Source organism: Bubalus bubalis, chromosome 13, assembly GCF_019923935.1.
Source record: "Bubalus bubalis isolate 160015118507 breed Murrah chromosome 13, NDDB_SH_1, whole genome shotgun sequence".
Classification (NCBI taxonomy): Eukaryota; Metazoa; Chordata; class Mammalia; order Artiodactyla; family Bovidae; genus Bubalus; species Bubalus bubalis.
In genome coordinates, this window is record NC_059169.1 from 75,428,465 (window position 1) to 75,440,919 (window position 12,455).

General features: G+C 49.2%; 1 protein-coding gene across 1 annotated transcript in view; it reads left to right on the forward strand.

Annotated features, from left to right (window-relative positions):
• The first annotated feature begins 263 nt into the window (after positions 1 to 263).
• LOC123328863 (translation initiation factor IF-2-like) overlaps positions 264 to 12,455 on the forward strand; it is a 384,326-nt gene continuing 372,134 nt past the window's right edge. The window contains exon 1 of the mRNA XM_044926892.2: positions 264 to 1,251. Coding sequence (XP_044782827.2) covers positions 264 to 1,251 — 988 coding nt within the window. The remainder of the gene's footprint in view (positions 1,252 to 12,455) is intronic.

Below are 12,455 nucleotides of genomic sequence, written 5' to 3' on the forward strand. Positions count from 1 at the left end.
ACCTTATGACCTTTTAAGAAATTCTTGAGTGAATAACAGTGCACTCCGAATTTAAAATAAGCAGGGAAAAGAATACCGCTAGGACGACAAATCTTTTAGGAGAAAAGGTATGTAAATGTGCTGGGACATTTTATTTCTGTGATAGAAAGTGTAGCCTGGATGAGTGAGAGAGTAGCGGTTTAAAAGGTTTAAGAGGCGCCAGGCTGGCTGGTTCTTGGAGAAGCCGGACTTCAAAGCAGCACAGTGTTCAGATGCCTTGCACAATGAGCTGGCTCCGAACAAAGAGGAACCCAGCACTTTTACCTGGGCAGTGGATAACTTTGAGGAAAAGTGCCCTCCAAAGGGGAAAACAGGCAGCGTTCCGCCCGGAGCGGAAGCCCCCCACAACCCTCGACTCTGCCTGCCGACCGCACCCTGGACCGACCTCATCCCCGCTCCCCCGCCCGGCTTCCTCCACCCAGCGGAGGCGGCGGGCCGCGCCGCCCGGGGTCCACCGCCCACCGCACGCCTGGAGCTCTTGCGCACGCCGGCTGCAGCCGGTAATCGGCCACGTGCGCCCGGGTTCCCCGGCTCGGCCCGGGGCGCCTCCACGGTCGAGGTGGCAGCGGTGGGGGTCTCGATCCCTGGCCTCCGCGCCCAGCCGAGAAGTCCGGACGGCGGCGGCGGCGGGAGCGAGCGGCCCGGCCCCTCCCCAGAGCGGGCAGCGTGACCGTGGGCTGCGGGCGCCGCCTCCGCCGCGTCCGTGGCTGCGCGTCCCGCTCGGTTCAGCCCCGCTCGGATCCGGAACCTGCGCGTCCGGCGCGGCCGCCCCCTCCTCCTCGGCGTCGCCCGGCGGGCAGCTCCTCCCCGCGGCGAGACGCGCGTTCGAGCCTCCTTTCCCGGCTTACGGATTCCCGAGGCAGGAGAATTTTGCCTCGGTCCCTACGAGCATCTCTCGGCCTCTTCCCCCCCTCCCCGTGGGCGCGCGCGCGCACTCGCACACACACACTCACACTCGCCGGCGCGCGTGCGCACGGCCGCGCGCCCGGAGCCGCGGAATCTCCGGCGCCGCTACTCACACGGGCTTCCAGCCGCCACTGGGCGTCCTCTGTCTGCGGCAGCGGCGGTCGAGGCGGCGGCGGGGAAGGCGGCTGCAGCCCGGCCCGGTCTCAGAGCTCGGCGCCCAGGACAGAGTCCAGGGAGAAGCGGAGAAGGAGGGCGCGGAGGCGAGGAGGAGCCGCGCCGCGCCCGCTCCTGGTGCCGCGGCCCCAGGTAAGCAGCTCCGGGGGGCCCGCAGCATCCCTGGGGCGTCCGGGCTTGGAGCGGGGGTTTCGCGGTCCCGCCCCCGCCGCGGTACCGGGATCGAGGCTCGGAGAGGAGTGGGCTCGGGTCGGGGGAAAGGGAGAAAGGAAAGGAGCTCGAGGTGCGGCCGGGAGGGAGGGGTGCAGGGGAGCGTGAGGGGCTTCGGCGTAGCCGCCCGCGCCCTTCCCTTTCCTGTCTCAGCTCCACTAGGCTCACTTTTACAAGCCTGGGTGGCGGGGTGCGGGGGGCGGGGGCGGTGCCTGGCGCCCCCGGACAGCCGTTCCGAGCTCTCTCCCCCCCCGCCGCCGCCAGCCAGTGTTGGCTTCGGGATCCGCGCCCGCTGCGCGCCCACCACCTCCCGTACACCTTGGACAGCGCACCCCGCCGCTAGCGTCCCCCAAGCACCGCGCCCCGGTCTGCGCCCGGCTTGCGCAGCCCTCCCGCTGCCCTCTGCTTTCCAGGTCGTCACCCTCCCGCCCAGCCTCCGTCCTCCTCCTCCTCCCAGCCCTGGAGGACTCCGTAGGGTGCGGGCCTGAAACTTTCCTCCCGGTCTTGTCTGAGCCGGGTACTACTGTTATCTGTGACTGTCCCCTTACTCGGGGGGGAGCGGGGAAGTCCGACGTTGTGGACCGGTCTTTTTTTTTTTTTTCGGCGGGAGCATGTCCTGCCCGAACGGGCCAAGGCAAAAGAGGAACTGGGCAGCGGGACTCGGGGGCTGCCGGGGTGCAGAGCCCACGCCTCGGGATCAGGACGCTCGCCACCTCGCAGCCTCCCCGCCTCCCTGGACCCGACACGTGCGCGCCTCCCACGGACGCGGCCCCTCCCCGACCACCCCGCGTCCTCCCCCGGCACGGCCAGGGCCACCCCATAGGTTGGACACCCGGGGCTTGCGGGTTCTGATTGGCCGAAGGCGTAACCCCGCCCCCTTTCCGGAGGGGGTGGTCCGGGAGTGTTGTGGTTGTCAGCGGCGGTGCGCACATGGGGGAAGTGGGGTCGACAGGTAGAGGAAGCGAGGCCCCTTGAGTCCCCGCGACCCACTGTGCAGAGCTACACTCCCACCCGCTTTCCTCCAAGTACACGCCTGCATGTCTCCTTTTCTGTCTTTTTTCCCCCCAACATTTTGCTGCTATGACATTAAAAAATCAACTGGCTTGTAGCCTTTCTTTTATTAATATTGTATTTGTTCGGTGGCGGAGATTTTTAAAGCAGATCTAGAAGAATCGGGAAGACAAGTGTTTATGGGGAGGTTCGTGGCAAACTGCAGGTTTGAGTCCGGTGGTTTGCAGAAAGTAATGAGTGTCTAAGGAATACGAAAAGGGTGGAGAAAGTGGGGAGAGCGTATTTCTTAGTGAGGTCTGGATACAGGTGAACAAGCTTGAGAAGCTGCGGGAGAAGGAAGTGGGTCATGTGTGGGGTGAGACCTGAAGGAGAAACCTGGATTGGGCGCTCCCTCCCAGGAGCGGTCCGCTGAGGATGGTTCCGTCCGGAAAAGTGATCATTTGACTAGTATTCAGTTAATTATTTAACAGACTCTGTTTCTGTTTTGTTAAAGTTGCCCTTTTGATAGCAGATTTTACAGTAATAACGTCAATCCACGTAATGAGTTTTGCTTATTACCAGTTTCTTACAACGTGTAGATTTGCAAGTGGTGGTGAATTTCAAAAGGTGAATTTCAAAGGCTTGTTTAGAGAATTGAACTAAATAGTTAAAGTGGTTTGGAAATATTGTGAAGGAAGATGGATGAGCGTTGCATAAAATGCAAAGACTGTTCTGGCATTATTTAGGGTCTTTGCAGAAATATATGCGTGTGCATAAGTGATACTGATTTCTCTTCATTTCAAAGCATGATTGCCTCTAGCAGTTTCCAGCTTTAATTCCTTCAGGCTGTTTTGATGTTGTGTCTGTACATCTAAGAATATTGTAATTCTTATCTTTAGAAGCCTTGTCAATGGAAAACAAACAGCAACTGATGCAAGCGAATGTTGACAGCTTTATATTGAGTACACTGCGTTATTTTATTTGTAAGCTAGTGAAATATGCAAAAGTAACATAGCATGACGGCTATTCCTGAGGGACCAATATCAGAACAAAGTGGGGAATCACATGAGGCTATTCCAGAGAGAACAATTCAATTATTTTAAAAGTGAATATATGTTAATATTCTTGGGTGTAAAGAAAAACAGAATTTTCCCATTTGAATTATTATCTTTGTACACAGGGGTAGCAGATGATGACATGAAGTAAAACAACAAATGATCAGTGATTCCAAAGTAGATAGTAAAGGCATTCCATTTATTATTTTTATATCAGTAGAATTGCTTTCCTGACTGCAGAACTTTGTATTCAAGAGACAGAATTTGATACATCTGGCAAGTTGGAAGTTATTGTTATTGTTGAGAAAATAATTCGGACTGTGTTTTCGTCTCTCCAGGTCATGCTTTAATTTGCCCTCTGGGATTTAGATCAAGTTTTTGGCCTATTCAATTTAGATGAGTTTGGAGGTAGGTAGGAGGAGAATGTATAATAAATAGTCACACACACACACATACATACACATGCAAAATGTATGTATGTATATCAGCACACAGCTGTATGTTTATAAACATAATTTAGGGATACCTTCATTGTGTTTGCTTATATATATGTTTATTGTTCTTAGAATTTTTTCGCATTTCTTCTTGTCTAAAAGGTGGCCCTATTTTAAACTGCGGAAAGCATTATCACCGGTAGAATTGGCCAATAGATCATGGAAACAGACAATAGTATTTTGTTGCTTGGCAACCACCTACTGTGAATGAAAAACAAAGCGGTGACAGCTGCTTCCACATCCTGACACTCATACTGTAGCTCGGGCATTGCAGCCCTAGGGAGGAGACAGCTCTACCAAGTTGCATTTGAGGAAGGTGAAGCTGTTTCCTTTGGAAGGGGATGTTTTTAAAAAGAACATTTCAACATTTTGTTACAATCTGAATTACATTGTTATTGTGGGATGAAATGAAGCATCTAATTTCAATTGCCCTCTTAAGCCCTGTAGAAACTGAAAAATGCAAGGCTGGGAGGATTGTTGAGACCCTCCTCATTCTCCCCTTTGTAAACACCATAAGCACATTTTCTGCCGCTCTCAGATGCCCTTAGGATTTTACAAAAACTTGAGTTCTCTCTGATACCTAAATAGGTGACTGGGTTTTACTGCCAGGAGGGAGTTAGAGATGGATGCTGTGGCCTAAGCCTTTAGTTTTAAGGGACACTGAGGCCCAGGGAAATGTTGTGACTCAGACCTGGTGACCGAGCCCTCTCCAGGAGGTCTTGCCTTGGGTCACACTTGAAAATCCCCCCCCCCAACCCTGTTTCCTCCCCCAAATCATTCTTTCTTTCTTCTTTATTTACACATAATTTATAATCAGGATTTTTACCCTGATAAAGATCATTAGAAGAACACAGTAGTATTTGGGAGTCAAAATTCAGTGTTGACACCAGGCTCCATTTGGTTTTAGATACCTTGTGTACAGCCTTCAGTCTCAGAAAGTCCTGGGACTCCCACCTCTTTCCTCAGACTGGGGATGCCCTTTCCCTTGCTTTGATAATTGTTTACGTCTTTGGAGAGTCTTTAATGTTCTCCTTTTCTCTATATGAATTTAAAATGGGGATGAGATTGAGGATTGTGTTGGTGAGTGGGTATACCTGTAAGAGTTTAACCATTACAGCTAATTAATCACTCGTTGTGGTCTTCTGTCTGTAAGGGATAGACATATTGGTCTAATGATCAGGGCTCAAAAAAAAAAAGAACTTATTTAGAAAACAGACACAGACTCACAGACTTAGAGAACTGAATTTATGGTTACCTGGGGGATGAGTTGGTGAGAGGCAAGATTGGGGATTGGGATTGACATGTACACATGCTATATTTAAAACAGTTAGCCAACAAGGACCTACTCTGTAGCACAGGGAATGCTGCTCGATATTCTGTAATAAGCTAAATGGGAAAATGATTTGAAAAAGAATAGATGCACGTGTATGTATAACTGAGTCACTTTGCTGTACACCTGACTCTAATACAACATTGTTAATCAGCTGTGCTCCAGTATAGAATAAAAAATTTTTAAAAAAAATAAAGTACACAGGACAGACTGTGTTGCTGCATCATCCTACTTTTGGTCCTTTTCAAAACTGTTTTGCCAGAGGTGTCACCTGAAGCCTGCTTGTGGAGGATAGTCATCTATCTGTGAGAGATGACAATGGCATAGATTGTTTCTGAACCCTGAGATGCTAATGAATGGAGTATTGGATGGGAACTTGAATCACATGTGCTTTATTAAGCCTTCTTTTTAAGCTTAGGAAATGTATTGCGTGGGCGATACATTTTGAGTTTCCTTCTGCCATAAATACTTTGAAGAATCTGTGTTCTGTCGTTTATTATTTATGACAAAGGTAGGCATTTAACTTTAATACACCTTAACTGGAAGAAGAACTTGGATCGAACTGGTTGGAGAAACAACGTAGTGACAGTATTAAGTATCATTGAAGAATCATTTTCACCAGAAAAGCATGCACTTTAGCAGATTGGTCGGGGGGAATAAATTGATTTGCAGCGAGTTTCACCTAGTGTTAGAAGCCTGCTGTTAACTTGTTCTAGCTAGAAGGATTTCCAAGCAGAATAATTTGGCAGATTTCAAGTGAACTTCACTGATTTTTAAAGTTATTTTTCATAGTCTGTAGTTCAGGACAAGCACTTGCTTTGGGTCTTCTAGGAGTAATCTAAAATTTAAAGTTATTATTATTAAAAAAAATCAGAACTGTCTTTTTGTGGCATGATGTTAAATATTCTGTAGTTCATACATTTAATTTAGTCCACTGGAATCTTGAAATTTAATTAACTTCCTTCTTCTATCTTCATGTTCAAGATAATGTGTGTGTATGCATACATATGCGTTGGCATTTTTTTTTCTTTTTGTTGTTTTTGTCCTAACAATAGAATGCCAAAGGGCCTGATTTGTATTTTTTTTTTCATACAGTAAAGAGAATCTTTAAGCAAGAGATATTTATGTTTTCCACTTCCTTATGTCAGCTTTTGCTATTATAAGCTGTAAACTCTCACCCACACAAATAGGATGATTGCTAAAAACAAGCAAACAAATAAATATTTATCTAAGCAGCATCCCATTTGCTGCCCTACAGGCTGGCCAAGAAAGCATATTTTCTCATTCTTTGACACATATACACTTCCACACACACCCACATACTGAGTTTAAGGTCTTACATATGCTTCTTTAGGTGGTTCTAATTTTAAGGGTGGACAGAAATAGTATTGAATGGGGCTACCTGTGTTTGATAGATTTTAAGCGAAGTTGATGGATTCAGATTTTCAGAAATGCAGCAGAAGAGGAAGAATTAAATTGAATTATTCCCCTTGGAAAAATGTCACATTTGTGCTGACCGCATAACCTGTGGCCCTTCCGTCAGCACCCGGTACCTGCAGCAGCGCTTGGCTTGCAGCAGACTCTCAGGGTATTTTGTGAAGTATGCACCTGCCACCTCCTTTTTGTGATGTTGCACATATTTTGATCTGTATCTTCATGAATAGCAAAAGCCTGGAAAATGGAGAAGAAATACTTTTCCAATTGTTTCCAGCCCTGTATAAAAGCATATCAAAAGGACTAACGTAGTCAGTGATATTTTGGAACGTACTTCTTGTTGGTGTAGAAAGTTATACCAGGGGTGTTGATTTTTCCCAAATACAGCCATCCTAAGTACAGAAGAACTCTTTAATAGCCCACAGCAGCTTAACAAAGGTTAGGGCAGCTGGTCTGAAGGAATACTTTATTTAGCTGCAGCGGGAGGGGGAAGTCTGCTAGCCCCAGCCTGCTTATCCAGACTGGAGCGTGGCCACTGGGCTGTGGTTTAAGATCCCAGACCGGGGGAGAAAAGCCACCGATGAGGTCTGTAGTGACTCCGAGTGCCCAGGCCTCTGCTTTGGTCTCGTTTGCGAGAGAGCTCCTTGAAAACCGCAGAAACTGTTGTGCCTCTGAGGGTGGAGCCCAGAGTTCCCATTGAGGCCCCAGGTACCAAATTTCTGGTCTTTGGAAGAAGCCTTCATCCTGAGACATCAGCACCTGCTGCTGAAATACGACTTTCCTCTTCATCCCACTCCATCTCTGAAGTAGGAGGAGGGCGACCGTGTTTCTGGGGACAACCCCGGCAGAATGACCAGGTAGGGTCAAGCCCGAAAGGCTTCCAGTTCCTTGGAAAGCATCCTTCACCTTCCTACCATGACCTCAGTCTTTTGTCTCCCTTGTAGGGATTAATTCACAGTTCTGTGTTACAGCAGCAAGTCTCTGTTAAGGTGCATGCGAATCAGCAGTTATGGAGCATCTCAGGAGGAACTCCTGAGTGTCTTGCATAGACTAGGTGCTCAATAGGTATTTTTTTTCATTTTACTACTATTTTGAGAGATTTGGAAGATAGTTTTGTCCAGGGAGCCGAGGTACCTAGTACCATACTGTTTCTTTTCAGGGTGGTTTCATCAATACACATTTATTGAGCATTTACTGTATGACTGGTATTTGGCTCTGGGGATCACGGACATTCTTAAAGCACATTTCCTGCTTGTAGAAGAGTATGCTGCCTAAAGGAAGACTTGTGGAAAGGGCACAAGTTCCGTGTGGTTTACAGGTGACTGCTGGGAGCTGCTACTGAAGGTTTGGCACTTCATGATATGGGTCAGTGTTTCACAATCTGCCTGTGCAAGAGAGTCCCACTCAGTGCTTGCCACAGTTCTGATTCCTGGGTCCCACCCTCCAGCCTCCCGAATCAGAATCTTCAGGGACACGGCCAGGTCAGGTAGACTCATTCATACGCCCAGACACTCACGCTCCTGTACACTTCTGCAGAATTCTTCCGCAAGCATCTACTGTTCTCCAGGGCTTTCTCTCTGACTTGTGGGGCAGCCGTGGGACAGTGAAGCTAAGTGACCCCAGAAGTGGACCTCAGCTGATGACCGAAGAGAGCAGGGAGGCAGTGCCCTGGCCTCCTGACCCAGCCCATGCAGAGACTGACCCATGTCCTGCACGATGTCCCAGGATCCCCTAGTGAGACTGACGGTGCTGCCCGTGGTGGCCATCTCCTGCAGGATATGGGCTTACTTGGCTGCCTTCCTCCCCAGGAACTAGTCCTGCCCAGGATCCTCTCTCAGTTGAATAACTTGCATTTAAGAGACCTCTATCTCAAGGTCTGTTTCAGGAGAAACCCAACATAAGACACTGAAGAATCTGCTTGATTTATTTATTTTAAAAGTAATGCCCCCCACTGGCTCAGCAGTAAAGAATCCGCCTGCAGTGCAGGAGACTTGAGTGTAATTCCTGATCTGGGAGGGAAGATCCCCTGAAGAAGGAAATGGCAACCCACTCTAGTATTCTTGCCTGGGAAATCCCATGGACAGAGGAGCCTGGCGGGCTACAGTCCATGGGGTTGCAAGAGTCGGACATGATTTAGTGACTGAATCACTACCACACAGGTTTCACTAATGAGGGAGATTTGGGAGCTCTGGCTTCAGGTGATAGAGAGCTGCTGAAGAATTGTGATGATGGCATTGTTACTCTTGATAACAGGTGTGGGGGGAGGGATTGATAGAATTGGGGGCATGGAGACCAGCTCCGAGGTGGCGCTGCCCAGACAAATAGTGAAGATAGTAGCTGGGGGACTGGAGATGGGGATGGGATACAAGATGGATTTGGATGGAAAGCTGGCTGGAAAAGTCAGCATGATGCAAAGGCCTGAGACGCGGGCTCACTTAGCGCATCCCTAGACCGAGACCTTGGTCCCCTCCCCACAGCTCCGCCTGCTCTGTCCCTCTGGCTCAGTGACCTCCTAAAGGGCTGGGTTGCCTCTGCCTTGCTTGCAGTCCTGGTCAGGCTGTCTTGGAGTTAAGCAGTACAATTCTGGGCATAAATAAAAGAAGACAGAAAGATAAATTGAAGCATATAAATAATTCACCACCAGATCATTAAAGGAAGAAAGTTATATTTCACAGGCAGGATTTGTGGAGTGGTAGAGAAGGAGAGTTGGAGAGATGTCTGTGGTGCGTGTCCATTTTGTGATGAATAGTGATTTTTTCCCCCCACCCTCATACTCTTGGCTAAGAAGGGATTTTCATCCAGCATCAGTTTCCGGAAGACCTAGCATGCACTTCTATCTATTGTTTTCCCTGCTTCTCCCGGAGCCTGTATTTTAGCTAAGTGGATGAGTGGTGGCTGGGGTGGGCTGGCTCTTGCCTCTTGATCTGTCAAAGTGCCAGGGTCTCCCAACGCAGCTTCTCCCACTGGTTCTTAGGCCACCAGCTCTCACAGGAGACCAGAGGGTGCGGGAAGGAAAGCATGCATTCCAGAAAGAGAGCAGTTTTGAAATGAATACTTCATTGTGAAATGAGCAGGTTAAGGCTTGTTAGCTGATCTGTACTAAGATCAGGCAGTCTCCTAATTGTCCTGTGCGTGAATACTAATGTCCTGGCTTCCGTCTGCAGTCAGAAAGGCCAAGGCTGAAGAATCAAACACGAGTAAGCGACACCATCATATTTCTGCAAAAGTAGCCCTGAGCCAATAACACAGAATAGACAGAATTTGGAGGAGCTGCAGACGGGGCCAGCTCAGACCTTCCTGAGCTTTGCTGCACAGGCGGATCAGAGTCCTGAGAGCAGAGATGCTGTGCTTGTGAGTATACAAACTGGAGACACTTATGGGGGAAACACAGTGGAAAGGAAGAAGGCTTAATAATTGAGAAGAGCTGCAGGTATGTCTGGGCTTCCCAGATGGCGCTAGTGGTAAAGTACCTGCCTGCCAATGCAGGGGACAGATGAGGTTCAATCCCTGGGTCGGGGAAGATCCCCTGGAGAAAGGAATGCACCCACTCCAGTATTCTTGCCTGGAGCATTCCATGGACAGAGGAGCCTGGCTGGCTACAGTCCATGGGATCTCAAAAGTCGGACACGACTGAAATGAATTAGCATGCATGCACATACTTACGATATTTTTTAATTAAAATTTTAATTTGGAGATCGTTATAGATTCTTGTGCAGTTGTAAGAAGTAACGCAGAACCTCTGTACTTTATTTTTTAATGCGTAAATCAGTTTGAAACTTTTCAAGTTGTACACTTAATTTTTTTGGCTGCGTGGCATGCCAGGATCTTAGTTCCCGCCGGGAGATCGAACCCAAGCTCTCTCTATTGGAAGTGCGGCCTTCCAATAGACTTCCAAAGACTGCCGGGAAGTCGTGAGCCTGTGTCTGGTAACATTCCCCCTCCCCTGCCCCTGGTAACATCTTTCAGACCTGTAGGACTGCATCATGACCAACCTGGATGGCTGCAGGCCAGTCTTCCTCAGGTTTCCCGTTTCACTTGGACTTATTTGGGGGTGTGCGCTCAGCCTTGCTCGTGTATATTTTCTCCTATTCGATACCTATATTTTTTCAAAGAGCCTTTAGCCCCCTAGGATTTTGGGGGGAAAATGCGCTTGTTAAGACTAGTCCCGGAGTGATTATAACTGAAGAAAGGGTATTATATAAATTATAGAATAAACTATAAAGGATAGAATAAATTCCCCAACCCTTGTTACTCAGTTTGGCTCGCGCTCGGTCATTGTTGCTGCGCCGGCCTTTCTCTAGTCGCGGCGAGCGGGGTCTGCTCTCTTGTTGCGGTGCTTGGGCTTCTCCTTGCAGGGGCTCCCTTGGCTGCGGACCACGGGCTCTAGGGCGCGGGCTTCAGTGGTTGCAGAGTTCGAACCCCTGTCTCCAGTGGTTGCAGAGTTTGAATCTGTGTCTCCTGCGCTGGCAAATGGATTCTCTACCCCGCGCCACCAGGGAGGTCCTGCTTACGGGACTCTTTTAAAAGTGCGCCTGTTGGGAGGGAAGCTTGTCTGCTACAGCGCGTGGCCCCTCCAGCGTCCCGGCGCTCCTGGTCTCCCCCTCCCCTCCGGGTCCTTGGGGGCTCACCCCTGCAGGCTGCTCTCCGAGGTTTCTGGGTCTTCTGGCTTTTGCTGTCCTCAGCCCTCGGGAGGCACGTAGGAGGCAGCAGGGAGAAGGGCCCAGCCAGGGAGGGTATTTTTTTTTCTTTCCTCCAGCTTCCTGGGGCAGCCCTGGCAGCGGGAGTCCCTCCCCGTAGCACCACTCATGCCTGACGGACCTTCTGTGGTTCCAGCTGCTCACAAGTGACCTTGGACGCCTGCAGCCCTACCTCCTCTTCTTGTCTGTTGTCCCGTGTCAGCCCAGGGGAGGCGGCAGCTTCCTGCTTTGAGCTAGTCTCTGGATTATCTAACTATCCTGGTGTAGGCGCTCTGCTCCTCCCATCACCGGAGTCACTGATTCTCGCCTATACAGTTCCTCTGTGAAATATACTTGTAGAGATTCCTGTTTCCTTAGTTAGACAGTCCCCAGGTCCTCAAAGCATGGGAATGATAAACATCTGATGAGATTTTCCTCTTTGTGACATGCTGGCTTCTTCCACGGCAAGAATCTGGTCAGCTCCAGTCCTGGCAGAAAGTACCTGCATTTTTAATGTCACCGCCTCCCACTAGGAGTCTTCTTCCTTTTAGTGACTATTCATCTTCTCCTAGGCTCTGGTTTCCGAAGCGCTAATTTCTCTTTGTCAAATATATTCTGCATTTTGGCAACCTCCCCTGATGTCCTTGTAATTTGTCCTTGAGCTTCTCTTTGTCTAACCATTCCTGCCTTATTTTCTGCAAGTGGTTTTTCTGGCTGGCTCCATCTCCTGTGTGTAATATCCTTATACCTATATTAGTGTGTTGGTCTCACGACTCACTCCTGATTGTGCTTTGGTTTACAGTTGTATCTATGCTGGACTTCCCTGGTGGCTCAGTGGTAAAGAATCTGCCTGCAATGCAGCAGACTCAGGTTCTATCTCTGGGTCAGGAAGATCCCCTGGAGAAGGGAATGGCAACCCACTCCAGTATTCTTGCCTGGAGAATCCCATGGACAGAGGAGCCTGGCAGGCTACAGTCCATGGGGTCACAAAAGAGTTGGACATGACTTAGCGACTAAACAACAACCCTGGGTTTGCAGGCACTTCACTTTCCTGTACTGAGATGCTTTCAAAATGTGTTACCAGGCTCCTCACCCCCTCATCTCCTGTAGAAGTGTATGTGGTTTTGTAGTAAACCATTGGTAAGAA